Source organism: Callorhinus ursinus, unplaced genomic scaffold (assembly GCF_003265705.2).
Source record: "Callorhinus ursinus isolate GAN/ISIS: 27379988/994484 unplaced genomic scaffold, GSC_fseal_2.0 scaffold26, whole genome shotgun sequence".
NCBI classification, from domain to species: domain Eukaryota; kingdom Metazoa; phylum Chordata; class Mammalia; order Carnivora; family Otariidae; genus Callorhinus; species Callorhinus ursinus.
This window is the reverse complement of record NW_027397088.1, coordinates 4,963,872-4,990,170: the sequence shown is the minus strand read 5'-3', so window position 1 is coordinate 4,990,170 and position 26,299 is coordinate 4,963,872. Positions and strand designations below refer to the sequence as shown.

At 41.3% G+C, this 26,299-nt stretch overlaps 2 protein-coding genes across 8 annotated transcripts in view; one reads left to right on the top strand and one right to left on the bottom strand.

Annotated features, from left to right (window-relative positions):
• Positions 1-11,828, top strand: part of ECI2 (enoyl-CoA delta isomerase 2) — a 26,987-nt gene extending 15,159 nt beyond the window's left edge. For all 3 annotated transcript variants that reach the window (XM_025891227.2, XM_073877525.1, XM_073877526.1), the window contains 5 exons: positions 3,910-4,012; positions 5,171-5,291; positions 8,906-8,995; positions 10,761-10,904; positions 11,572-11,828. In XM_025891227.2, the coding sequence (XP_025747012.1) occupies positions 3,910-4,012; positions 5,171-5,291; positions 8,906-8,995; positions 10,761-10,904; positions 11,572-11,727 (614 nt within the window). In that variant the 3' untranslated portion in view covers positions 11,728-11,828. The remainder of the gene's footprint in view (positions 1-3,909; positions 4,013-5,170; positions 5,292-8,905; positions 8,996-10,760; positions 10,905-11,571) is intronic.
• Positions 1-26,280, bottom strand: part of LOC112838371 (testis expressed protein 56) — a 35,948-nt gene extending 9,668 nt beyond the window's left edge. For 2 of the 5 annotated variants that reach the window (XM_073877527.1, XM_073877528.1), the window contains exons 1-5: positions 25,978-26,280; positions 17,453-17,651; positions 11,935-12,157; positions 7,239-7,355; positions 1,820-1,910 (exon numbers count right to left, since the gene is read on the bottom strand). In XM_073877527.1, the coding sequence (XP_073733628.1) occupies positions 7,305-7,355; positions 11,935-12,157; positions 17,453-17,651; positions 25,978-26,170 (666 nt within the window). In that variant the 5' untranslated portion in view covers positions 26,171-26,280 and the 3' untranslated portion in view covers positions 1,820-1,910; positions 7,239-7,304. Of the gene's footprint in view, positions 1-1,819; positions 1,911-3,872; positions 3,891-7,238; positions 7,356-11,934; positions 12,158-17,452; positions 17,652-25,977 lie in introns of those variants that run through there. The other 3 variants (XM_025891232.2, XM_025891231.2, XM_073877529.1) reach the window with 2 other exon arrangements.
• Between the last annotated feature and the right edge of the window lie 19 nt (positions 26,281-26,299).

Below are 26,299 nucleotides of genomic sequence, written 5' to 3'. Positions count from 1 at the left end.
GGAGTCTCCAAACCCAGCAGATCCCTGCAGTGCGTTCCCGCACCGCTCCTCCCCGGGAAGGAAGGGGAGTCTCCCCGGATCTGCTGCTTGTTGGGTCCCTGCTGGGGGAGCCGTGCCCCGACTGGGCCGCAGATCACAGTTTATGGCAACCCCGAGCTGAGATCCCGCGACTCTGCTCCGTCTCTGCAGCCGGCTTCCCCGCTCTGATACCTGGGAGCTCTGCCGCACTCAGGCACCCCCGGTCTCTCCGTGACCCCAAGGGTCCTGAGACCACACTGTCCCGGGAGGATTCCACCCCCCGCTTAGCCACTGCAGCGATGTCCCTCCGCCGAGCCAACTTCTAAAAGGTCCGATTTTGTGCTCCGCGGCTCTAGCACTTGCCAGAAGCGGCCGGCAGAGGCCCCTCCCCCGCCGTCTATCCTCCCAAATATCGCCTCGGATTCACTTCTCCGCACGCCCTACCTTCCAGTAAGTGGTCGCTTCTCTGTTCAGAGAGTTGTTGCCACTCTCCTGTTCAATCTCCTGTTGAGTTCGTAGGTGTTCAGAATGGTTTGATCCCTATTCAGCTGAATTCCTGAGACCAGACGAAATCTAGGTCTCCTACTCCTCCGCCATCTTGCTCCGCCCCCCCCCTACAGACCTCTTTTCCGAGTATATGGTCTGTTAAGTAGTGCTCCATTGTCTTCTAGCATAGAATGTTGCCCCAGAGAAGTTTGAGGCTACCATCAATTTTGTTTTTATAAGATCTTTTTTTCCCCCCTAGAAGACCAGGGGATACTTTCCCGTTCTTTATCACTTTTTCATAGAACATATGTATCCTGTTAAAACTGATTAGTAAGGCCTTGTTTTAAGTTTTCTTTGATAATATCTCTGAATGTTTTTGTTTCAATTGGTCTTTTCTTTTTGAAAGAAATTCTAGTTATAGAAGAGAATGTCTGGACTGCTGGGACTATTATCTTTTATTTTCTCTGAATTCTTAACTCTTGTCTTCTGTTGTTTTGCTCATTAGTCTCAATCCTGTACTCTGGTTGCATTTTTAACAATGTCTGTCCTTTTTATGGGGCCTCTAATGACATTCTTTAGTGTTTGTGGTTTTCTCTCTACCTCTTTTCCTGAACGCTCCCAGGTACTTTTCTTTTCTTTCTCTCATCCGTCACTTCCATTTTGAGTCCACGGAAAAGCTCAGCTGTTAATTTTTTATATATACGTTGAGGACCAGCATAACAGTGTGTTTGGAAAAGAAGTTTTATTACTCATGAAATTATTGAAAATACTATTTATGATACCATTTGCTCCTGATAGTAAGAAAAAATTAAAGAATAAATTTATTATGTTAAAATACTGCCATAACAAATATAGCTCTTTGTTTCTCAGTTCCCTAGATATAACTGTCTAAAGCCCTACTACAAAACAAACATGTCTTCTGAATTTTTCCTTTAAAACTTGCCCTTGAGCCCATTCCAGTGTGGTCTCTACCTTTTGCTTAGATCCCCACCCTGACCTTTGTATCATTAAATCCAGGGACATTTCTTAGGCTTCATCTGACTCTTCCCCCATCTTAAACCTGTGTCTTCCCTGCCTTCCCTGCCTTCCCTTCCAGCCGGCCCCTCTGATCTGCGGTCTCTAATCTCCTTTGTAGATTCATCCTCTGCGTGGCCATCCAAAGGGAGGGTTCCTGAAGGCATAGTTGTGGGCACTGTTCTCTTTCCCTGGACCTGGCATCCGTGCCCACTCTCCAGCAAAAGTCCAGATGCTGGTGCTTCCTCCCTTGGTATCTTTGGTCAGGACACTCCCCAGGGCTCCTGACCCACGTACCCACCTGGCACTTCCTCATGGGTATCACCTCCCACATCTTTCTCTCTGGAGCTTTTTCAGTGTTCCAGATGACAGTGGGTGGTTTCACATCTGCCCTGTTAATGTAGCCCAGAATCCTAACATTCATGATTGACCTTGTCCCTTTCTCACCTCCCATGTCCCACCTCACTTCATCAGTAGTCTGGAGTCAGCCATTTTTTTCTGTCTCCTTTGCACTAGTCCAAGCTGCCGTGGACTCTTGTCTGAAATGAAATAAACCCTTTCTCATCTTTCTGATTCCCTTTTGCCCTCCTCTCTCCCTTGCCTTATCCAGTCTCACTACATCCAATACAATCTTTTTCCAAATAAAAATCTTATTCCTCCTCCATTTAAAACTTCAGGGGCACCAGGACAATTCGGTGGAAGAAGAAAAATCTTGTGACAAATGATGCCAGAGCAACTAAATATTCATATGGGGGAAATGAACTTCAACCCCATCTTACACCCTATACAGAAATTAATTTAAAAGTTATGTAAGCATAAAACTCAGAAACATAAAGCTTCTAGAAAAAACAATATCTTTGTGACCTGGAGGTGGGCAGAGATTTCTTGGACAGGACACAAAAAGCATTAACCATAAAAGAAACAATTTACAACTTGAACTTCATCAGAATTTAAAATATCTGCTTATTAAAGACAATAGTAAGAAAATGAATATACAGGTATTACAGGCTGGGGTAGGAGGAATATTTGTTATACATAAATCTGATTAAGGATTATTACTCAGAATATATAAAGAACTCCTTAGAAATTAATTTGGACACCTCATAAAAGAAGATAATACAGATTGCCAATAAGTACATGAAAAGGTGCTCAAAATTATTAGGCTTCAAAGAAATGCAGATTAAAATCACAATGAGATATTTCATCCAATGGAATGACTAAAATCTAAAAGACAGACAATACGAAATATTGGTGATGATGCAGAACAATTAGAATCTCTACACATTTCTGATAGGAGATCGCTTCAGAAAACTCTTTGGCAGCTTTTTATGGAATGAAACATATACCAGTTCAGTGGCACATCAAGCCACTCCTAAGCAATTACTTCAGATAAATTAAGCATGTATCCACAGAATGATTTGTACTCCCAATTCACAGGAGCCAAAACCAACTCGTGTCCACCAAGAGGTGAATAAACAAATTGTTGACTAGTCATACAGTGGAATACTACTCAGCAATATAAAGGAATGAAGAACTGATACAAGAATATAGGTGAATCTTTAAGATACAGTTCAGCAAAGAGAATACAGACACAAGAGTACATACTATAGAATTCCATTTATAAAATTTCTAAAATAGGCAAAAATATTCTGTGGTGATTGAAGTCAGAAAGTGGTTGTGTCAGGGCAGGGTGGGGTGGGATAGCTGGAAAGGAGCTTAAGGGAACTTTCTGGGATGGTAGAACGTTCCTGTATCTTGTTTCAGATGGTGATCACACAGGTACTTGCCATCATCAAAAATCATTGAACTGAGTGTTTAAAATTGGTGTTCTTGTATGTAAATTATGTTTTAACACAAAACACTTTCAGTGGCTCTTAGAATAAAAGTCAAAACTTCTTAATGGATCAGCAAAGCCCCGCATGGTCCATCCTGCCTGCCCTCATCCTACACCAGTTTCCGCTCTGGCTTTTTCTGCTCTGGCACAGTGGCCAGAGTTACCCCCTTTACAGGACCTTTGCACATGCTGTTCCCTCTGCATGAATTCTTCTGCCCTTCTTCTTCTAGCTAACTTTGCCTGTCCCTCAGATCTCAGTTCAGTTGTTCCTTCCTTAGAAACATCCCTCCCTAAACCTCCAAGTTAGAACAAATCCCCTGTTACACACTCTCATATCATCATCGAGTACTTCCCCTTTGTATCAGAGTTGCATTACCTACATTGGTTTGTATGTTTTTAAATCAATGTCTAGCTTACTCACCTGTCTGTAAATTAGGGCAAGAGCCATGGCTGGTTCACCAGTGTATTCCCAGTGCTTGCTATAGAGCCTGGCACATAGCAGATACTCAGTAATGGACAGAATGAATGAATGGTGAATCTGTTGATTTTATTTACAGGAAATGGTGATTATTACTCTAGTGGGAATGATCTGACTAATTTCACTGATATTCCCCCTGGTGGAATAGAGGAGAAAGCTAAAAATAGTGCCATTTTACTGAGGTAAGAGTGACATTTGTCTGATCCCAGCAGACTCGTTCATATTCCTTGAAGTGGTATTTAGTGCAGCAGAAGTAAGATAAATGCTTCTTCCAAAAACTAATGATGTAATATATGGTGATTAACATAACAATAAAAAAGAGATATAGTACATATCAAAAAAAAAAAAAAGATAAATGCTTCTTTGTGTCAGTGTCATTAATGTGGCTTTGGACAAGCATATTTCTCCAGACCGCCTCTATCAATATGTGGGCCTTTATTCTATCGCTTTAACTTCTGTTACCCATTCATCCTGCTGCTCTATATGAGATTCGATCAGAAAGCATAAAAGTCAACTACAGTTGAAAAAAAAAGAAGTTCTCTCCTATTGAAGCAGAGAGATTTAGCCAATTCTCATTCGGCCAGAGGAATGCATGATTTCCATGATTGCTGGTAATGGGACATGTGAAGTAGTTTCAGCACAGAGGACATGAAGGCCTCTCTCCTCCTAACTCACGTATCGCTACCAGGTTCCTGATTCCCATGAAGCTGTAATATTGCGGCTCTTGTATATGCTCAGCCAGCCTTCCTAATCTCCAAGTCTGCAGCTGACATATAACCCTGACCCGGCTACCCAGAATACACGGTTGAACCAAGGTCTATGAGTTTCCATCACATGCCATCCAGATGGGTATCCAGGCTGGCCAGAGTTCATTTCAGACTCATGCTGTCTTCCTTATTGTACTTCAGTCATGCCACGTTGGGACATTTTTATTATTATTAATATTAATTATTATTATGTTCAACTAGCCAGCATGTTATTATCATCATTAGTTTTTGATGTAGCATTCAGTGATTCATTAGTTGCGTATAACACCCAGGGCACATCACCATACGTGCCCTCCTTAATACCCATCACCAGTTACCCCATCTCCCCACCCCCCTCCCTTCTGTGACCCTCAGTTTGGTTCCCAGAGTCCAGAGTCTCTCATGGTTCATCCCCCTCTCTGATTTCTCCCCCTTCAGTTTTCCGTTCCTTCCCCTGTGGTCCCCCATGTTATTCCTTATGTTCCACATATGAGTGAAACTATTTGATAATTGTCTTTCTCTCCTTGATTTATTTCACTTAGCATGATCCCCTCCAGCTCATTTAACTATGCTTTTGTATTTCCATTTCTGTAGGGATTTTGTAGACTGTTTCATAGATTTTCCTAAGCCTCTGGTTGCAGTGGTCAATGGTCCAGCTGTAGGAATAGCCGTCACCATTCTCGGGCTATTTGATCTTGTGTATGCATCCGACAGGGTAAGTCAGCCCCCAGAAACGTAGAAAGTCATGAAGTAAAAAATGAGGTCCTCTGAATTCTCTTTAATTGTTGGCTGGTAGTAAATGGATTGCACGATTTATGGTAGAATGGACTAAATTTCCCTTTTTCCCAAAGAATTACTCTTAATTTAATTCGACTTGTTTTATTTGTCCTTCATTATTAACTTTGGTTTTCCTAAATACCAGTATTGTTGTGAACATTGTCTCAACTATTATGGTTCTATATTCTAATCAAATTATGTAACAGTTACTCAAATTTTGATTTTCCAATTAATCTAAAATAGGAGATCTTGAAAGCTTGCTATCAGGGCGGGGGGGCCGGGGGAACAGCATTTTTGCATGTTCTGCAAGTGGATAATTTGATACTTTTTTCCAAGTAAACAAATTCTGGAGTTTAAAATTTTAGAATATTAGAATTTTTGAATAAGAAGGGACTTTGAAGCATTATCTACCCTAACTCCTAAGCAATTAGGAGTAACAGATAAATAAAGTTCAAGTTACTTGCCAAAACAGTTTAGCCTTGTGTTTGCCGTTGCATTGCATTGATTTTTTAATTTCTGTCCTCACTACAGTATCAATATATATTTTAGTAGAATAAAATTTTGAAAAATCTGGAAAAGCATAAAGGGTTCAATTAAAAATCACTTCTTATCTTACCACTCACAGATAACCAGTCCCTGACTGCTGGAACCCTAGGCTGTCTCCAGTTCTGTCATTATGAACAAAGATGTGATGACCATTTGTTTTAGAACTTTTGTTGTAGAACTGATAACCACTTGTAAGGTTATCAGATTCTTAGAGTAATTTTTTCTTGTGCAGTGGTACAATTTCCTGCTCTGCAACCTTGTGGGAAACATTTGGTTTTTACCCCTGAAGAGATTCCTAGCTTTGTTTGGAGGTGTTTCCCGACTGATAGACATGACCATATTTTAAGATCCTTATCTCTTGAGTTCATTTTTTTTTTTACTGGATTCAGTTTGATTGGATTGAGCATGTTGTCAGACCTAAATGTTTTTAATAATTATCCCATGAAAATAGCAAATAAGATTCTAAGTGCTAGGCTGCCTAACCTTCATAGGTGGAAGCTTCTGCTCAGAGGCAGAAATCAATAGCCTGTGGTCCCATCATGTGTGTTAGAGGACTGATTGATCAGCCAGTCTTGACCAGGGTCAGGAGTTCCTGACCTGAACTTAGGGATCTCATTCTTCAGTACTTAGAGGGCAAATATATCATCCTATTTGAATATTCTCTTGGTTCTCCCTCAGAATTCAAAACAACTGTCACATCCATCATATTTTTAAGGTTTCTAAGATCTCCGTTCTATGATACAAATTGGAATTGAAATAGAAAGAAAACATACATAGATACTTCAAATGCTAAAACATTTGGCCCAGAGTAAAATATTTGACAAATAGTGACGACTACTAAGAGTTCACCCAACTGAATTAAACCAAGGTTCAATTTAAGATCAGAGAAAGACACAGAAGAAAGAGTCTGTGAAGAGGAATGCATTTTACAGGATTTATCATTATTGGCTTCATAAACAAATACCATATTAAATGTGGGTTTAACACTCATACAACCAAATTATTCTTTATTATGGGCAAGAGTTAACAATGCCCATTAGCTTCTTTGTCAGCAAATTATACATTTCCCCTATGAGGTACTCAAAGGGTAGAAGTCATAAAAATAATACTTGAATACTCACCGCATCCTAGGCACTCTGTTGCTGCCCGTGATACATACTCACTTAATGCACGCAGCAGCCCTATGAGATAGGTATTTTTGTCTCCATTTTACAGAAGAGTTCACTGTGGCACAAAGAGGTTAAGAAGCTCCCAGAGTCACCAAGCAGTCGGATGCCAGAGCCTGACCCTTAATTACATTTACTGCTCTATTTCTGAAAATAAGTTAAATGCTGCTTACTGTCAGTTCTTCACATCCTGTCTGTGGCCCTTTAGCTACGGTTGGCGTTTTCTTTCGCTTTTCCACTTAATCCTCCTTAGGCTGTGACTTCTCAGTACATCTTCTTGAATAAGCTTGCTTTTGGGGGGAGGGGGTGATAGGTGACATTAGTAACTTTTTATTTTACTTTTCCCTTATATACTGCGTCTATTACATATTTATGTCTTCTAACAATATTCCTTAAGAAATAGCACCAAATCTGATTATGGGAAGTGAAGTCTAAATGTTCTGTATACATATTGTCAAGTATAAATTAATTTCCTTTCCTAAGGACTTCTCATTCTCAAGAAATACACAAAAATATTTCTTAAATCAAAAAAAGGGGGGACACCTAGGTGGCATAATCGGTTGAGCTTCTGACTCTTGGTTTCAGCTTAGGTTATGATCTCAGGGTCGTGAGATCCACCCCTGCATCCGTGATCAGCAGGGAGTCTGCTTGAGATTCTCTCTTCCCCTGCCTCTGCCCCTCTCCCCTCCCTCCCTTTTTCTCTCTAATATAGGTGAATAAATCTTTAAAAAATTAAAAAAACAAGGGGTGCCTGGGTAGTTCAGTCAGTTAAGCATCCAGCCCTTGATCTCAGCTCAGGTCTTGATCTCAGGGTTATGAGTTCAAGCCCCTCACTGGGCTCCATGCTGGGCATGGAGTCTACTTAAAAACAAAAACAAAAACTGAAGATGGCTCTAGAGGTGTATATGTACCACTCCCCGCAACCATGTAGTGATAAATAAAAACACAACCAATCTAACTTAAAAATAGTGGGCAAAGTATTATCATGGTTTCTTCGCCAAAGAAGATATAAAAAGAGCTAGTAAGCACATGAAAAGATGCTCAACATCATTAGTCATTACAGAATATAAATTAAAACCACAAGACACTATTACGCACCTACCAGGATGGTTCGAGTTAAAACAACTGACAATAACAAGGTTTAGCGAGGGTTTGGAGCAACTGGGAGGGGAGTGTTATATGATACACCATGTTGGAAATTCTTTTGTTCTTAAACCACAATTTACCACACAACCCAGTAATTCTACCACTACGTATTTACCCAAGAGAACTGAAAACACGTTCATGCAGAGACCTGTGTACAAATTTTCATTAACAGTCGTACTCATCATAGCCAAAATACTAGAAATATCACCAGTGGCTTCAGCTGGTGAGTGGATACAGGAACTGTGACATCCATACAATGGAATTCTACTCAGAAATGACAAGGAGCAAGCTACCAATACAATAGCATGGTGACTCTCAAAAAGGCTTATGCTAAGGACCAAAGGCTACAGAATGTATGATTCCATTTATATTATATTCTAGAGAAGGCAAAACAAGGGACAGAAAACAGATCGGTGGTGGTTTGGTGGTGACAGGAATGGACTGACTGCAGAGGGCACAAGGAGCCCTTTGGGGTGATGGAGATATTCTCTATCTTGACATGGTGATGGCTACATAACTGTGTACCTTCATTAAAACTCACCAAGCTGCCTATCTAAGAGCAAACTTGGTGTGTATATAATACCACAGCAATCCTAATTTTTAAAAAACTTAAGTATTGTGAGGGTATATGCAAATAGTGACTTTTAAAAATCACATACAAAAAGTAATTGTCTTTTCTTTTTTTTCCAAATAGGCAACATTTCATACTCCTTTTAGTCACCTTGGCCAAACTCCAGAAGGATGTTCCTCTTACACTTTTCCGAAGATAATGGGCCCAGCCAAGGTAACTCTTGGAAACCTTAAGTTGTAATAAGTAACCTCTGGGGGCACCTCAGTCGGTTAAACATCCGACTCTTGATTTCGGATGTTTCCCCCCACTTGCACTCTCTCTCTCTCTCTCTCAAATAAATAAATCAATCTTAAAAAAAAAAAAAAGTAACCTCTGTTCAAAAAGTAATTCTATACTCTTTTCTTTTCCTCGATAATATAGACAGAAGAAAAGTGAGTTATTTGTTCCGCAACTCTAAAAATTTCAAATGTAGGAGAGCTAGGCTATGGGAAATGTCTGGTGTGAGGGAAAATTAGAAACTCTCCATGACTCTGCAGACTAGGATCTGCTCTTGCAGCTGGGTGCCCGGTGCCTTCTCCTCCACTGCTATGTGGCATGAGTCATTAGAGGACCAGGGCTGTGCCACCTCGTGGCCCCACTGGATTTCTTTTTTTTAAAGATTTTATTTATTTATTTGAGAGAGAGAGAGAGAATGAGAGACAGAGAGCACGAGAGGGAAGAGGGTCAGAGGGAGAAGCAGGCTCCTCGCTGAGCAGGGAGCCCGATGCGGGACTCGATCCCGGGACTCCAGGATCACGAACTGAGCCGAAGGCAGTCGCTTAACCAACTGAGCCACCCAGGCACCCACCCCCACTGGATTTCTGTGTGGATGAGCAGCATCCTCTGGAAGCCATAAGATGACATTTTGACTTTTGAGAGTCGGGAGGTACCAGCAGATGCGAGTCCTCCCGGGGGTTTACACCTTCCAGAGCTGCTCCCAGTCATAGCAGCCTCTTCATTGAGTAAGTTTAGCCGTGTGTTCAGGCTCCCAGAGGGGTTCTGTGGCTGCCCAGGTCTGTCCCCGTGTCTATGGAAGCCTGGGTGCCCAGGCTCAGTGTGCATGACTCCAGGTAATCATGATGAGACCGAACAGCGGGTAGCCGGGGATAAGGGAAGCCTTAGCCAATTCTTGGAGGTCTGAACATGGTGGGGTTGGAATGGAGCCTGTTTTCATTGACTGCTAGGTTTTCGTTGCAGATATATAGTTTATAAGGCTCATTATTCTGTTATATGCCCTGAGTCATTATTATAGATTTTAACTTTGAAAAGTTGGGCAGAACCAACTCTAAGGCTTAGGGCATTTGACTATGAAATAATATTTTTCCAGAAGCACAACTGGAAATATAGAGGATATCCACTCAGTGAGCTCAGTTTTGTTAGAAGCTTCCTCCCTTTGTTAGTCCTTCCTCCCTTTCTTTTGGTCAGGTAGAACTAATTAGTAGTACCTGTGCTGGTAAAGAAAACTGTCAGAGCTGGGCCACTGCGTAGAGTTTCCAGGGAAGGGAAGTTTGAAAGTTAGGGTGTCTAAAGTTTGGTTGGCATTCACTGTGACCTGGATTTTCCTTTTCTTTTTAGTTCTGTTTTCTTTTGTAATTGTTTATAGTGTATAAAACAGAAATTTCTAGCTGTGTGGGTTACGGGGTCAGCATCTGCTTCAGGTCCTTTCTGCGGATCTGTGGCTCCCTGCTCTTGCCTTCCCAGCACAGACACATAGAGAAGCAAAAATACTTGGCAAACCTTCCAGAGAGCCTGAGATGCTCTCAGCACAGTCTGCAAAACATTGCCTATTGAGGTCTTCACTTTCTCCCTTAACAAGAAATACTGGCAACCTCAAAAGACCGTAAGGGAACTTCCCTCTGTCTCCTGAAAGCAGTTAGTTCTGAGGTTAACTGACCCGTGTTTCATTAAGTTAAAGTCTTAATCTTGCTTTTCGTTTCAGGCAGTAGAGATGCTCATTTTTGGGAAGAAGTTAACCGCCGGAGAAGCCTATGCTCAAGGACTTGTTACTGAAGTTTTTCCTGATAGCACCTTTCAGAAAGAAGTTTGGACCAGGCTGAAAGCATATTCAAAGCTCTCCCAGAATGTTAGTGTTGTCTTTTGTTTTTTGGGTTTTTTTTTTCCTAGTAGAAACCATGGAAATAATTTATTTGCCTTAAGAGATAATAAGCATTTAAAAAAACAAGAGATACCTTGGTTGGCTGTAAGCACATCTAAATTTGAGATTAAAAATAACCATAATAATGTTAGAAGTACTGTTTTTTTAAAAAACTTCTCAGATAGGCGTTTCATTGCTATGATACATATGAAGGCAGAGGGACAGTTCTTTCTGGGGATAACTTTGAGGAGGGGGATGGGCAGTATTTGCTGAGCACTTTTATTCTTGAATCCAGGTGAGAAGCCAGATAGGTTGACTTTTAGGAGGTTCTTACTGTGTAGCACTTTGGTTTTTATATGTGATAACTCGTGACTGACTGCTCTTATATTCTTTCTGCTCAAAATGTGGTCCTGGAACCAGAAGCTTTAGTCTCTCTCTGGGGCTTTCTAGAAATGTGTGATCCCAGGCCCTCTCCCGTGTCTACCAAGATGAATCATATTCACATTCAAGTTTGAGAAGCACTGTCCTATGTTACACATACATCTGAAGACGTGACAGGATTCTGTGAACCGTGGAGAAACAAAAATCAGCACTACAGAATAATCCCGTTCCCTCTGGAATGCCCTTAACCTTATTGTTGGTTTTGTGTTTTCAGGCCATGCATATTTCGAAACAGATCATCAGAAATCACGAGAAGGAAAAGCTGCACGCTATTAATGCTGAAGAAAGCAGGATCCTCCAGGAAAGATGGCTGTCAGACGAATGCATGAATGCAGTCATGGACTTCTTTTCCCGAAAAGCCAAGCTGTGATGCTGTTACAGCAGAGTTATGCATTTCAAAGGAAGGGATGTGCTGTCATTTCTGATTTCCAGTACTCGGACTAAATAAACTGTGCCTTTTCTCAGTGCTAACATATCATTTATGGTTATCATATTTCACTAGAGCCCCGATGACAAACCAGTTACGTACCACAAGCTTTAAGAATTTACATAGGATTTGGGTCACAGGGAGTCTTACGTCTTTCAACATGAATCTCTGTTGCCAGGAGCAATGAAACATTGTGCCTGGGGTCATGCTTTGAAAAGCATTCACAGCATTGCAAGCTGAAGTCATGTTTTTGAACACCACGATAGCACTTTGCCGTCCACAGAGGGTGACGGACTTAATAGGCCCAAACACCAACAGCCTCTGGATCACTGACTGAAGGTCTTCGGTGGGTTGCATGTTCTTTTTCAACCACCTAGCAAGCAAGCAGATGGAGCAGTAGTAGTATTAAAAAAGAAACAAAAGAAAAGAAACAACAATCTTAGTTCCACTAAACCCCATAAATTAATAAAAAATCCATGAAGGGAAAACTGGGTTATTTCACTGGAAATAAAAGCAGTGTTCTGGATCAGTTATCTTAATTATTTACTATGTAGTCTTCACTCTTGTGTAATGTGGGATGTTATAAAAGGCATACCCGCAAGCTACCTTAACCGTCCTTGGAACTTTCCGGTTTGATTAGTGCCATATCTAATGACAAGGACAAGGGCATAATTTCAGTGGCTACCAAACTGGCATGGAATAGTTTGCTCTTCTAAATACCCTCATTTCTCCATAGAAACATCAAACTACAGAAACTAAACATCTACAGCAAACAAGTCAATGTCCAACAAAGAAAAATCACATTGAAAGTTGTAGGAAATTGTGTGGCATTCTGACCCCTACCATGCTCCCCTCCCCACACACACCCCCCCCCCGCCGCCCCACCACTTCCCTGCATGGTGGGGTTGGAAGAAATTCACCTAATTCCCAGCTCCCTCCCTTGGGATAGAAGGAGCAGAGTGGAACTTGTTTGTAAACTTCTGGCCTGTGTGCAGGCCACCTGAGGGACTGGTTGCTGTCTTGCCTGACTCACAGTTCAGGAGGGAGATGCTAGCATAGGTTGGATGTGAGACAAGAAACCCCAAGAGGCAGTGACACACAAACACTTGAAAGGTACAGGCTGACTACAGCCTCTCGGGTGCCAGGAAGGAGATCACAAAAAAGGAATCCAATAGAGCACTTAAGGCCCTGAGAAGAAGGTGGAGACTCTTCAGGAAACTAAGACATTTAAAAGCAGCTGAGGGAAAATTAAAAAGAAACATACAGGCCTAGACAGCAAGCATACCCAGAAAAGATCTGAGAAGTCCTGGGCTGATCTGAAGACTCACAGTGAGAGAGGGTCTTACCCATCAGTGTAAGAGAGGCTCGTTTTTGCAAAAGTGCTCAGTTTTCAACAAAGGGTCATAAGGACTGCAAAGAAACAGAAAAACATAGCAAGTCAGATTTACTAGACAAGGACTTTAAAACAAATGTCTAATACCTCAAAAGAGCTAAAGACAAAACATGGCCAAAGAACTAAAGGATATCAGGAAAGCAGTATGTGAAGAAAATAAAGAGTATCGACAAAGAGGTGCACATTATTATTTTTTTAAACCAAACAAATCCTGGGGCTGAAAATTATAATTGAATGGAAAAATTCACTAGAGGGGTTCAACAGCAGACTCAAACAAGTAGAAAAAAAATCAGCAAACTTAAAGAAAAGTCATTTGAAATGATCAAGTTCGAGGAGCAAAAAGAAGAAAGAATGAAGAAAGGTGAATGAGCCTAAAAGACTTACGGGACAGACTCCATCAAGCCAACCCCAGTGTACATACCATGGGAGTCCTAGACAGAGAAGAAGGGGAGTGAGGTGAGAGAGGAGGAGAGAAAGGGACAGAGTGATTATTTGAAAAAAAGAAGGGCTGAATTTGAGGGAAGATATGAATATACAAATCCAAGAAGTTCGATGAACTTTAAGTAGGATAAACACAAAGAGACCTACAGTGAGACACGTTATAATCAGACCTGTCAAAGACAAAGAGTGAATCTTGAAAGCAGCAAGAGAAAAGCCACTCATCACATAAAATGATCTCTGATAAGATTAGTAGATTTCTCACCAGAGCCCTTGCAGTCCAGAAGGCAGTTAGAATGACATATTTAAAATGCTGAAAGGAAAAAAAACAGTTGTCAACTGATAACTCTACATGTGGCAAACTCTACATCTTCAAAGATGAGGAAGAAATTTAAGACATTCCTATACGAAAACTGGGGACGTTCATTACCACTAGATCTGCCCCCACCAGAAATATTAAATGGTGTCCAAACTGAAATGAAAGGATGCTAGATAGTAACTCAAAGCCACATGAAAATATAAAGTTCTCCAGTAAAGGTAAATATATGCACAAATATAAAAATAGTGTTTTCATAATTTTGGTTTGCCTCTCTGCTTTTTATTTTCTATAGGATTTAGAAGGCAAATGCCTAAGATGTAATTGTATATCTATGTTAATGGGTATGCAATATATAAAAGTAATATGTGACATCAATAATGTAAGTGGAGGGACAGAGCAGCAACTGAAGTTAAGTTGGTAACAATTAAAGATATATTGTTATAGAGTGTTGTAACTACATATAAGATATAGTTAATAATCTATAGTATAGATTGTTATAACTTTAGGATGTTATTATGTAATCCCCATGGTAACCACACACACAAAAAAATACCCATAGAAGATACACAGAAAGAAATGAAAAGAGAATCAAAATGCGTCAGTACAAGAAATCAACTAAGGACAAAGGGAAGCAGTAATGGAGGAAACGAGGGATGAAAAAATAGGTAAAACATACAGAAAACAACATGGCAAAAGTAAGTGTTTCCTTATTAGTAATTACTTCAAATGTAAATGGATTAAACTCTCCAAAAACCATAGACTGATAGAATGGATAATAAAACCAGTCAGGATTCAATTATACACTGCCTACAAGAGTCTCACTTTAGATTTAGGGACATTCATGGGTTAGAAATGAAAGGATGAAAAAAAATATTCCTCGCAAATAGTAAGCAAAGGAGAACAGGGACAGCTATACTAATTTCAAAGATAAAAAACTCTTACAAGAGATAAAGACATAATATAATGGTAAAAGGGTCAATACAGCAAGAAGATATAACAATCATAAACATTTACATGCCAAATATTAGACCTTTAATATGTAATAATAATACATAATTGTATATATATCCACACACACAATGTGTGGTATGACATAAGGGCAGACTTATAAACAATGGAATAGAATAGAGAACTCAGAATAAACCTTTGCATATGTGATCAAATGTTGTTGTTGTTTTTAATGATCAAATGATTTGACAAGGGTGCCAAGACCATTCAATAGGGAAGGGATGATCTTTTCAGTAAATGGTGGGGAATTTTTGTTTGGATAAAACAAAATGTGTAATATACAGACAATGGAATGTTATTCAGCCATTAGAAGGAAGGAATTCCTGACACAGGCTACAATATGGATGAACCTTGAAAACCTGCCCAGTGAAATAAGCCAGACACCAGAGGACAAATACTGTATGATTTCACTTATTTGAGGTGTCTAAATTAGGCAAATCCATAGAGACAGAAAGTAAAACAGTGTTTGCCAGGTGCTGGAGAGATGAGGGGAGAGGGAGTTAGTGTTCATTGGGGACAGAGTTTCAGTCTGGGAAGATGAAAACTTTCTGGAGATGGATGGTGATGATGGTATACACAGCAATGTGCATGTACTTAATGCCCCCAAATTTACACTTAAAAAAATGGGAAAAATAGGAAATTTTATGTTATGTACATTCTACCACGATAAAAATATTTTTAAAAATAATACAATTCACCATATTAATAGAAAAGATAAATATGATCAACTTGATGGATACATACAGAGAAAGCATTTGACAAAATTCAGTATCCATTATGATAAAAACTAAGCAAACCAGCCACAGTCATGAACTCCTTCAAACTGATAAAAGTAACCTGCAAAAACCAATAACCAACAAAATACTGAATTATTTTCCCCTGACAATAAGCACAAGTACAGGATGCCTGCTTTTACCAGTCCTAGCTTTTAAGGAAAGCAAATGAATGTTCATAGAAGAAAATGTGAATAAATAGATCATTTCTTATGTTCTAACAATTGAGCTATCTTTTCAGAAACCACACAAACTAAAATGTAAATTAAAATATATTAGTTCATGTCAAGACATTATGGCCTGAAATTGAGGTATACAAACTTTCCATGATTGTGAAATTGTTTTTTTCTTTTTTTTTTTAATAGGCCTCCAGAGTATGGTCAAATAATTTTAACTCAAGTAATCAGGAATCATCACTTAAAATAACTTACACCCTTAATTTGGATGCAAATTTAGGGCCTTGTATTGTCCAAGAAGAAAATACCACCATTCTAATTCTTTTATAACATATCTTTGCCTTCTTCAAATATGGACTTTTAAGTCAAATTGTCAAGTTATGCCACTGAGGACACGGGGGGGAGAAAAGTAGACAAGGACATTACTTCCATAGAACAATGGTCCCAGTGGGAGCATCCCGTACAGGCAAATTCATGAGCTGGAAGTCTCTCCCTGTGTCTGCTACTTTCAAAGCAGAGAGAACTCTCTCTTTATAGCAAATTACATATTTCTCCTGTCAGCTTGGCAACATTTTTAGAATACCTACTAAGTACTGAGTAGAAATTCTTTATTAGGTATTGTACAGCAACATGCGGCAATACTAAAGAAACAATATGGAGACATCATCCGTCTGGCATAATTAGGGAAGGAAGCAGACCAACAAAGATAATTTGCCAAGGAACCAAAGCTTATAACTTGCTTTTTTTTTTTTTGGAGAGAGAGTGCGTGAGCAAGAGGGGGGAGGGGCAGAGGGAGAGGATGCGAGAATCCCAAGCAGGCTCCACAGCCAGCACAGAGCCAGACACGGGGCTCAATCCCAGGGCCCTGAGATCATGACCCCAGCCAAAGTCAAGAGTCAGATGCTTAACCAGCTGAGCCACCCAGGCACCCCCAAAGCTTACAACTTCAGGTGTCAGAATCCAGGCAATTCCTCATCCCCACTGTTACCACCTAGTCTGAGGCCCACCACCCCTCTCCTGAGTCCACCCTTGCCCCCCCTACAGGCCAGGGAGGGTTCAGATCAGATTGCATCACCCCTCTCATTAAGACCCTGAAATGGCTCCCATTTCTGTCCAGGTAAAATCTGGCAGACTACAGATCAAGCCAAATTTCTACTGTTTATGCTGTTAGACCCTAGGCTGCTGGTCATGCTGGGGGTGAGCTGGTGTTTCCTGACTCATGCAGTGTAAAAGAGCTACAGTTCAGTGGTTGGCTCCCTCTCCAAGAATCCCGTTGCAGCCCTGCTAGATCTCTGCTCACGAGCTTGCAAGGCAATGGCTCCTGGGGGACCCACACACCTGCTCCTCTCTCCCCGAGTTTTCTCTCAGTGAGGGCTCCTCCAGACACTTGGGTGTGTGAAAATGGGGCTTATGAGCTTTAATACATAGCCATCCTTGTTTTCAGGCTTCCCATGTATCTCAAAGACCACATTAAATCATTTTTTAGCTGTCATAAAGAGAGTTTGTGGTCATCCTGGATATCTCTAAATATGTTGGCGGCAGACAAAAATCAGACACCTACCTGACAAGTACGGTTGACATCGGAGGTTCCTCCATGTTTTTATTCCACAAGAGGCATTTCTTCCACCCATGATTTGCATTATTGATGGATTTTCTTTTCCACAGGGGCATGCTACTTGGCTTTGGGGTCATATTAATCTCTTTTGGAAACTCATGTCTTGCTAAGATCCTTTCTAAGCCAGAGAATTCAGAATTCTGACCTGGTAATAGAAGAAACATTAATGCAATTCGGCATGCCTTTTCATCTTTGCACAGCAAGAGTAACATGGCACTCACTTGAGAAAGAATATTTATGCCACTACATAATTGCTTTTGAGCTCTGCCATCCCTTCCCTGCAAAAATATTACTGAGCAACACTGAGACACTAGCCTGGTCCTGGACATCTGATAGATGCACAGCAAATGAATGAGTGAATGAACCTGCAAACCAATGTGCTGGCAGCACCATGAATACTGAAGTCTATTTAAGCAATCCGTGCCTGTTTCTCAAATTAATGGCAATTGAATGCACGATTATTTTTATCTTCGGAGATGTTAACCACACTCTGCATTTACATCACATGCACTGCTTCACGTTGACCTCGTTTGGCCCCAAACCAAGTGGCTCATCTCAATGGGACAAAGAGCTTGGGTCAGAATGTAATTCAATACACTGCATCCTTCAACAAAACAGTCCTGCTACCAAAAGGAAGGAAGAGAGGGGCGGAGGGAGGGAAGGAAAGGGAGTCAGTAAAACTACATCGTGGATTTAGTGACATGACTGTCTTACACTGTGGTGTAAGCTTCTCTCTTTGCCAACTGGCAACAATTTGAGAATCAAAAGCCAGTGTGCAGGCTGCTCTGTGCGTGGCTCTGCAATCCACATGGGTGTATGAGAAACTAAGACACTGCCATCAACCTAATGCAGGAAGAGGAGCTGAGCCCCAGTGATTCGGGGTGACCCTGCATAGGAATTGGATCAGAACTCATCCAGCCTCCCTTGTTTCTCAGACTGAACCACTGATGGTCCCTCCCAGACGAGGTAATTGGCACAGACCCCAAAGAACCAAGAACTGGCCCAAGGGGCCATAGCTTGGCAATCTGACGAAATGATGTAATGATTAATAGATTGCTCCTTAGAGGCCTGAAAATCCTTCCAAGTGAGTCAAAAACAAGGCTGGAATCCGGGGCTTCTGCCCAGAGGTCTCAGGCCTGGCCCAAACAGCTTCCACATACTGCTCTTAGAGGCAGTTTATTAGCTCAGGATCCCACAGTGGGGCATCCAGAAGCTCTCCCAGGCACTGGAACGATGGGAATAGCATATGGTTTGCTTTGGTTGTCAGAGCTCACAGCTAAAGTTAATATAGTATTAAACCGAATTAATTACCCAATTCAGGTATTCGATGACATCCAGCTAAAATATATATATATATATTTTTGCCTCAAATGAATTGTTTTTTATTGTCTTGTTGTATATACATACTTTGGTATTGTAAACTGCTTCAAATCCTTTATGTACGTAAACAGGAATAAATTAGAGAGACTAGTATTTCATAAATATTACAAATTATCTTATCCTCCAGTATTCAGTACTGCACACCAAAATGAGATAAAAACTCAGAACCCACTTTCAATATTTAACCAGGTCTTATTGCTGGCCTTCTTTGAAATTATAAGCAAGTTTCCTGGTTTTGAAAGAAAGTACAAAAATTATAAGGATGCCTCAAGACATTATTGGAAGGAGAGGCACCTGGGTGGCTCAGTCAGAAGAGCACGTACGTGACTCTTGATCTCGGGGTCGTAAATTTGAGCCCCACGCTGGGTGTAGAGATTACTTAAATAAATAAAACTTTTCAATTATGCAACCTCCCAAAGTATCTGGAGTAGGGGAGCAGGGACTTAGCCAAGAGAGGCATCTTCTTAAGCATTAAAAACAACATACAAAAGCTTTAAACTTCCTCCCATGTCCTACTTTTTGGTTTGGTGCCAGTCGTTGAAAGGACTGGTTTGGAGAATGTATTAAACATCATCAAACCAATCCTAACGTGATCTCAGGATAGCTCCTTACCCTGCTGTGCTGGGATGTAGGTGGGGTAGGAGGAAGAAGGTCACTCACAGAGGCTTGTGATGTTTGGGGGACAGTTATGTGGGCACGGTAGGTCTAAGTGCATATAGTATAATGGATCCTCATTCCTCATCTTATGTTGTTTGTATGATTTAAGTTCCTATTATTTAAAATCCAGAAAAAAAGACCCTGTGTTTCTAACTACAAATCTTCAGTTTTTTGTTTTTTTTTTTCTTTCTTCTTCTGATGGCTCTGGGTAACAAATATAGTTTAATGCAAGTAAAGCTTCCCTGCAGGTGCAGATGGGGGTGGCACGAGAAGAAATAAAACCCATTTTTAAGGGAAGGTGAAATTTCAGCTAGATGGAAGGCTTTAGACATGTAGCAGTGAGCCATTGGCATCCATTATTGAATTCATAATCTGACAGATGAAAGTGTGAGAAATAGGGTAATCTCTTGCATATGTACCTTCAAGCCTTCACTGGAAATGGCATTCTGGAAATGAAGCAGCCTTTCAGTGAAGAATTCAGGGTCTCAGAGGCTAATGTCCCCTCAATGACTGGATTCTGCCTCAGACCCAGGACTCTGAGGAAACATTTCTTCCTCCGAATGCCATTCATGTCAGCTACGTCATGCACTTTCAACTGACTTCCAACCAGTGAAGAGACCCTGCAGCCCAACCCCTCTGAAACAGAGGGACCTCAGTGATCATGAGCAGAGGTTTTATCGGGCAGGAACACTACCAGTGGCTAGAGGGGTATCAATACCTATCAGTGTCTACATTGGGAAGCTAAGGGAACAAAATTGAAATCAACATATAACTGGAATATCACTAGAAAATCAAAACCCGCTTCTCCAACCTCACATAAACACTGAATGCATTTTCAATGGTAAAATTGCGTTTTCATTACAAAATTACATGAAAAGATTTCCATTGGAATAAATAAAATCAGACAACTTAAAGTAGTATACATAGTTAAAGGGAACATCTTCATTCCTCTTTCTCTAGAGGTAGCCACCAGCCTGAATGTGATGTGTCTCCTTCCAGAACTCTTCCCTCTGCATGTACATACATGTCTATATGTAGAGGTATACAGTCTTCTTTTGGTATAAATGGAACCGGTGTTTCTTATTTTGCAGCGTATTTTTTAATATTCTACAGGGCATTTTATAAATATTTTAACATCAGCTTCCTTTTTAATAGTATTCCACAATATGGATGTATCCGTTTATTTAATCGTTCTGCTATTGAATGACATGAGGCTGTTTACAATTTGTCATCATGATAAACAATGCTTCAGCGCACACACTCCTTCCTGCATCTGTGTGCACTGGTGCAAGAATTTCTCTAAGACACTAACTAGAAGGGGAATTGCTAAGTCAAAAAGCATGAGTATGTAATGGGATGTTAAAATGTGAGTTTTTCTGTTGTCTCAGTTTTGTCCTAAGGCCACACAGTCAGAAAAATCTGGTAGGTGGCAGTTACCCACCTATGCACAACATACCTATGTATACAAGAAAAAGCTAAACATGGGACACCTGGGTGGCTCAGTAGGTTAAGTGTCTGCCTTCGGCTCTGGTCATGGTCCCAGGGTCCTGGGATCGAACCTCACATCAGGCTCCTTGCTCAGCGGGAGCCTGCTTTTTCCCCTGCTTGCCGCTCCCCCTGCTTGTGTGCGCGCACTCTCTCTGACAAATAAATAAAATCTTTTTAAAAAAACAAACAAACAAGAAAAAGCTAAGCATTCTTTAAGGCATGTGGAGATTTCTTTAGGCCGAGTTTTTGAAATGCTGTGCACTGTAGCATCTCTCCTCCCCCTGGCAACTGAAGGTACTTTAAGAGAACTACCTGGGATCCACAACTCCATGGTCAACTAATCTTCGACAAAGCAGGAAAGACTATCCAATGGAAAAAGACAGTCTCTTCAACAGATGGTGTTGGGAAAACTGGATGGCAACATGCAGAATGAAACTGGACCACTTTCTTACACCATACACAAAAATAAACTCAAAATGGATGAAAGATCTAAATGTAAGACAGGAACCCATTTTGATAATACTAGAGGTGAAAAACAGACAGCAACCTCTTTGACCTTGACCACAGCAACTTCTTGCTAGACACATCGCTGGAAGCAAGGGAAACAAAAGCAAAAATGAACTACTGGGATAAAAAGCTTTTGTACAGTGAAGGAAACAATCAGTAAAACTAAAAGGCAGCCTATCGAATGGGAAAAGATATTTGCAAATGACATGTCAGATAAAGCGCTAGTAAGCAGAATCTACAAAGAATTCATCAAAATCAACACCTAAAAAAACAAAAAGTCCAGTCAAGAAATGGGCAGAAGACATGAACAAATATGTCTCCAAAGAAGACATCCAAATGACCGACAGGCACATGAAAAAAAGCTCAACATCACTCGGCATCAGGGAAATCCAAATCAAAACTACAGTGAGATATCACCTCACATCAGTCAGAATGGGTAAAAATCAACAACACAAGAAACAACAGGTGTTGGCGAGAATGTGGAGAAAGGGGAACGCTCTTGCACAGTTTATGGGGATGCAAACTAGTGCAGCCACTCTGGAGAACAGTATGGAGGTTCCTCAAACAGTTACAAACAGAACTACTCTACAGCCCAGCAATTGCACTACTAGGTATCTACCCAAAGGCTACAAAAGTGCTGATTTGTTTGTGTTTTTTTTTAAAGATTTTATTTATTTATTTGAGAGAGAGAGCACATGAGAGGAGGGAGGGTCAGAGGGAGAAGCAGACTCCCTGCTGAGCAGGGAGCCCGATGCGGGACTTGATCCCAGGACTCCAGGATCCTGACCTGAGCCGAAGGCAGTCGCTTAACCAACTGAGCCACCCAGGCGCCCACAAAAGTGCTGATTTGAAGGGGCACCTGCACCCCAATGTTTATAGCAGCACTATCAACAATGGATAAAGATGTGGCATATATTTACAATGGAAAAAGAATGAAATCTTACCATTAGCGATGACGTGGATGGAACTAGAGGGTTCCATCCGAAATAAGTCAGTCGGAGAAAGACAAATATGTGGTTTCACTCTTATGTGGAATTTAAGAAACAAGACAGATGAACATAGGGGAAGGGAAGGAAAAATAAAATAAGATAAAAACAGAGAGGGAGGGGCACCTGGGTGGCTCAGTCAGTTGAGCACCCGACTCGTGATTTCAGTTCAGGTCACGATCTTGGGATCAAGCCTCGTGTCAGGCTCCCTGCTCAGCGTGGAGTCTGCTTGTCCCTGTCCCTCCCCCTCAGCCCCTCCACTTGCTTGCTTACTCTCAATCTCTCTCTATAAAATAAATAAAATCTTAAAAAATAAAAAAATCAGAGAGGGAGGCTCTCTAACTATAGGAGACTATAGTTAAGAGAACAAACTGAGGGTTGCTGGAGGAGAGGTGGGGGGGGATGGGCTAGATGGGGCTAGGCATTAAAGAAGGCACTTGTGTTGAGCCCTGGGTTTTATATGTAAGTGATGATTCACTAAATTCTACTCCTGAAACCAATACTACACTATATGTTAACTAATTTGAATTTAAATTAAAAAAAATAATAAGTAAATAAATAAGAGAACTACCTGAGGAACTGGGCTGTGTCCCCTAACACCTGATGTATTCATTTCCTAGGACTGCCATAATAAAGTGCCACAGTCTGGGTGGATTAAAACAAAAAATGTATTATCTCCCAGTTCGGGAGGCTGGAAGTCCGAAACCAAGGTGTCATCAGGGCTGTGATCCCTCTGAAACCTCTAGGGGAAAGGTTTCTTCCTTACCTCTTCCTAGGTTTTAATATTTGCTGGCAATCCCGGGTGTTATCCTGACTTACAGATGCATCAGTCCAACCCTTGCGTTTGTTGTCATACGGCCATCTCCTCCCTCTGTGTCTCTGTCTTCTTACAAGGGGAGTCACGTTGGTTTCCGAACCCACCCCACTCCAGTTGACCTCCTCTTAATTACATCTGCACCTCTCTCAAGACCCTATTTCCAAATAAGTTCACATCTTGGGATACTGGGGGGTTAAGACTTCAACGTATCATTTTGGGGGACATAGCTCAGCCCTAATACCTCAGAAAGTATAAGATAATTGGTTAGGACCACAGCTGCCTGTGGCCACAGAGACACAAGGTCAGTGCTGGGAGTCACTTGTATTTTCACCAGCTGGGTGAAGGTATGAAGGACAGGGGGTCAAGTTTTCTACATGTTATATGCGAACCCCCTGGAAATGGATTAGTTTTGAGTCATCTTGAATAGGCTCTCAAGAGGGCTTCTGTCACCCAATGAGGCAGTCTCCACTGAAACACGTTGGGAGCACAGCCTACAGAAGCTGGGCCAGGGGTGGGGATGGAGGAGGGGAAACGTCAGCAGGAGGCTGAGTGAATGAGAGATCTCCAGCAAGGGAACCCACCAGACGCCCGGGAAAGAAGAGGCCAGCTTTGGAAAGCTGTCACCCCTAGAAGGCACGAATGACAGGTGACAATCTGATATTTCACATCAAGGAAATCTTTTCAGTTCTTCCCACCCTCACCCTTGTCAACCCAACAGCAGCCAGTGAGCGGGGATGGAATGATAAAAAAAAAAAAAAAAAGCCCCACCACATCGCAGGCCAACTCCCAGTCTCTGAGTCTATGTCACGCCAGAGCGATGGGGAGCAGAGAGGTCTTTACTCTGGTTGAGGGTTTAGAATGTGGGCATTAGAGTGGACATTTTATTATCTGAATGAATACGACCAGGAAAGCTCTGAGATCTGCTTGTAGTTTCACCCAAAGCTGATGAGCAAAGAACAACAGAATGGGCCAAAGGGGAAGTTGTGAGTAAAAAGAAAATTAGTCTCTACTTACTCTGCCCAGTTCAACTCATTTAAGAAGCCAGTAACAACATCAAGAACTAATGATGTAATGTATGGTGATTAACATAACAATAAAAAATTAAAAAAAAAAGAAGCCAGTAACATACATTTTAATTTTGACAAAGACTTTCAAATTATCTTCAAAAGGGGAGACGAACCATGAGAGATGATGGACTCTGAAAAACAAACTGAGGGTTCTAGAGGGGAGGGGGGGAGGGGGATGGGTTATCCTGGTGATGGGTATTGAGGAGGGCACGTTCTGCATGGAGCACTGGGTGTTATGAACAAACAATGAATCATGGAACACTGCACCAAAAACTAATGATGTAATATATGGTGATTAACATAACAATAAAAAAATTAATAAAAATTATCTTCAAAAAAGCCTGAATCAGTAAGCATGCTAATAATGATTGGGAGGGTATTAATTTCCCCACATGTTCATCATTATTGATCTTTCAAGATTTGACCAGTATGATGGCCTAAAAAATGCCACCTTGATTTATCTTCTGCTTCCTTGATTACCAGAGTGTTTGAACATCTCTCATGCTTATTGATAATTTGCATTTCATCTTGTAAATTGCCTATGACATGTATCACTTGTAGTAGGTTCCTTATATTTTCCTTAACTATTTTTATGTAATTGTTAGTGTAATCTGGATGTTGGGGTCAATTCATAATACTGTGCATTCAGGGACCAGGGACTAACCAGAATACAAATGGACAAATTTGCCATCAAACCTTCCTACCCCTGACTTGCGTCTTAATCACTGTGGTAGCTCCTACTTTGTTTCTAAGTTCATGGGCACAAGTGGCTACCAGCTACCTTTGCCCTTCCCTGGAGCATAAACAATTCAGGAGGCAGGCTCCACCCAATTCTGCAAATCAGTTCAGTTATCAACTGCCCTGATGGAACTCCAGAATTGGAGGGCCACTCCAAACTCCAGAAAGGGAAAGTCATTTGTAATCTTCGGGGGGAATATCCGGCTTCTCTCTGGGGTGGTACAAATGGAGGAAGAAGCAGCGGGAAAGAGAGCAAAGGAGTAAACATCAAAGCCCCGCCTTCAACTTGGAAGTTCTCTCACTCATCTCAAAATCACATCTACACCTGTAAATTTAGTGGTAATTTCCCACTTAGTCCAGTTTCCATCATTCCACAGGTAAGCTTTGCCGAAAGAGGAGTGACAGACCTATCTCCGTTCATAAAAGACCAGTGAAAGAAAAGGAATGTGAAGGAGTGATGGTGGAGTCCATCGCTGGGCACGCTATCCACGGGTCCATGGGTCTCAAGGACGGACCACACCTGCCATGTAGAGAGGCAGTTCTTGGGACACCTGGGCGGCTCAGTCGGTTGAGCATCTAACTCTTGATTTCAGCTCAGGTCATGATCTCAAGGTCATGAGATCAAGCCCCCTGTGGGGTTCTGTGTTCTGCGGGGAGTGTGCTTGGGATTCTCTCTCTCTCTCTCTCTCCCTCTGACCTTCCCCCAGCTCTCTCTCTCTCCAAAAAAAAAAAAAAGAAAGCTAGTTCTTACTGGTGGCTAAAAGAAGAAGTTTGCGCCAAGATAAAGTGTGTGCTTGTTAAAAGAGCTCACACCACCCTCTACCCACGTACAATTTTGTTTGTCCTCTTCCCTCTTGTAGGAATAAAGTGTCTCCATCAGATGGTTTGGCAGCAGTCTGTGAAGGTTGGACAGAGTCTCAAAGGTGTGATGCAGAACCTCAGGCTGTGCGTAGTTTTTGGGTGTCTTCAGTTTGTCTAGGAGAGGAAGTTTCAGTGTGAAGTGGTTGTTCTTGGCCGTCCCCATGACCACCCGCCGGAGTTAGAAGCACAAATAAAGAATTGGAAGGGTGGAGCCCCTTGCCGTTGTTATTTCTCCATGCTTTTGTACACCCCTGAGGAGATGCCATGGAATCCCTTTTCTGGTCTCTGATCG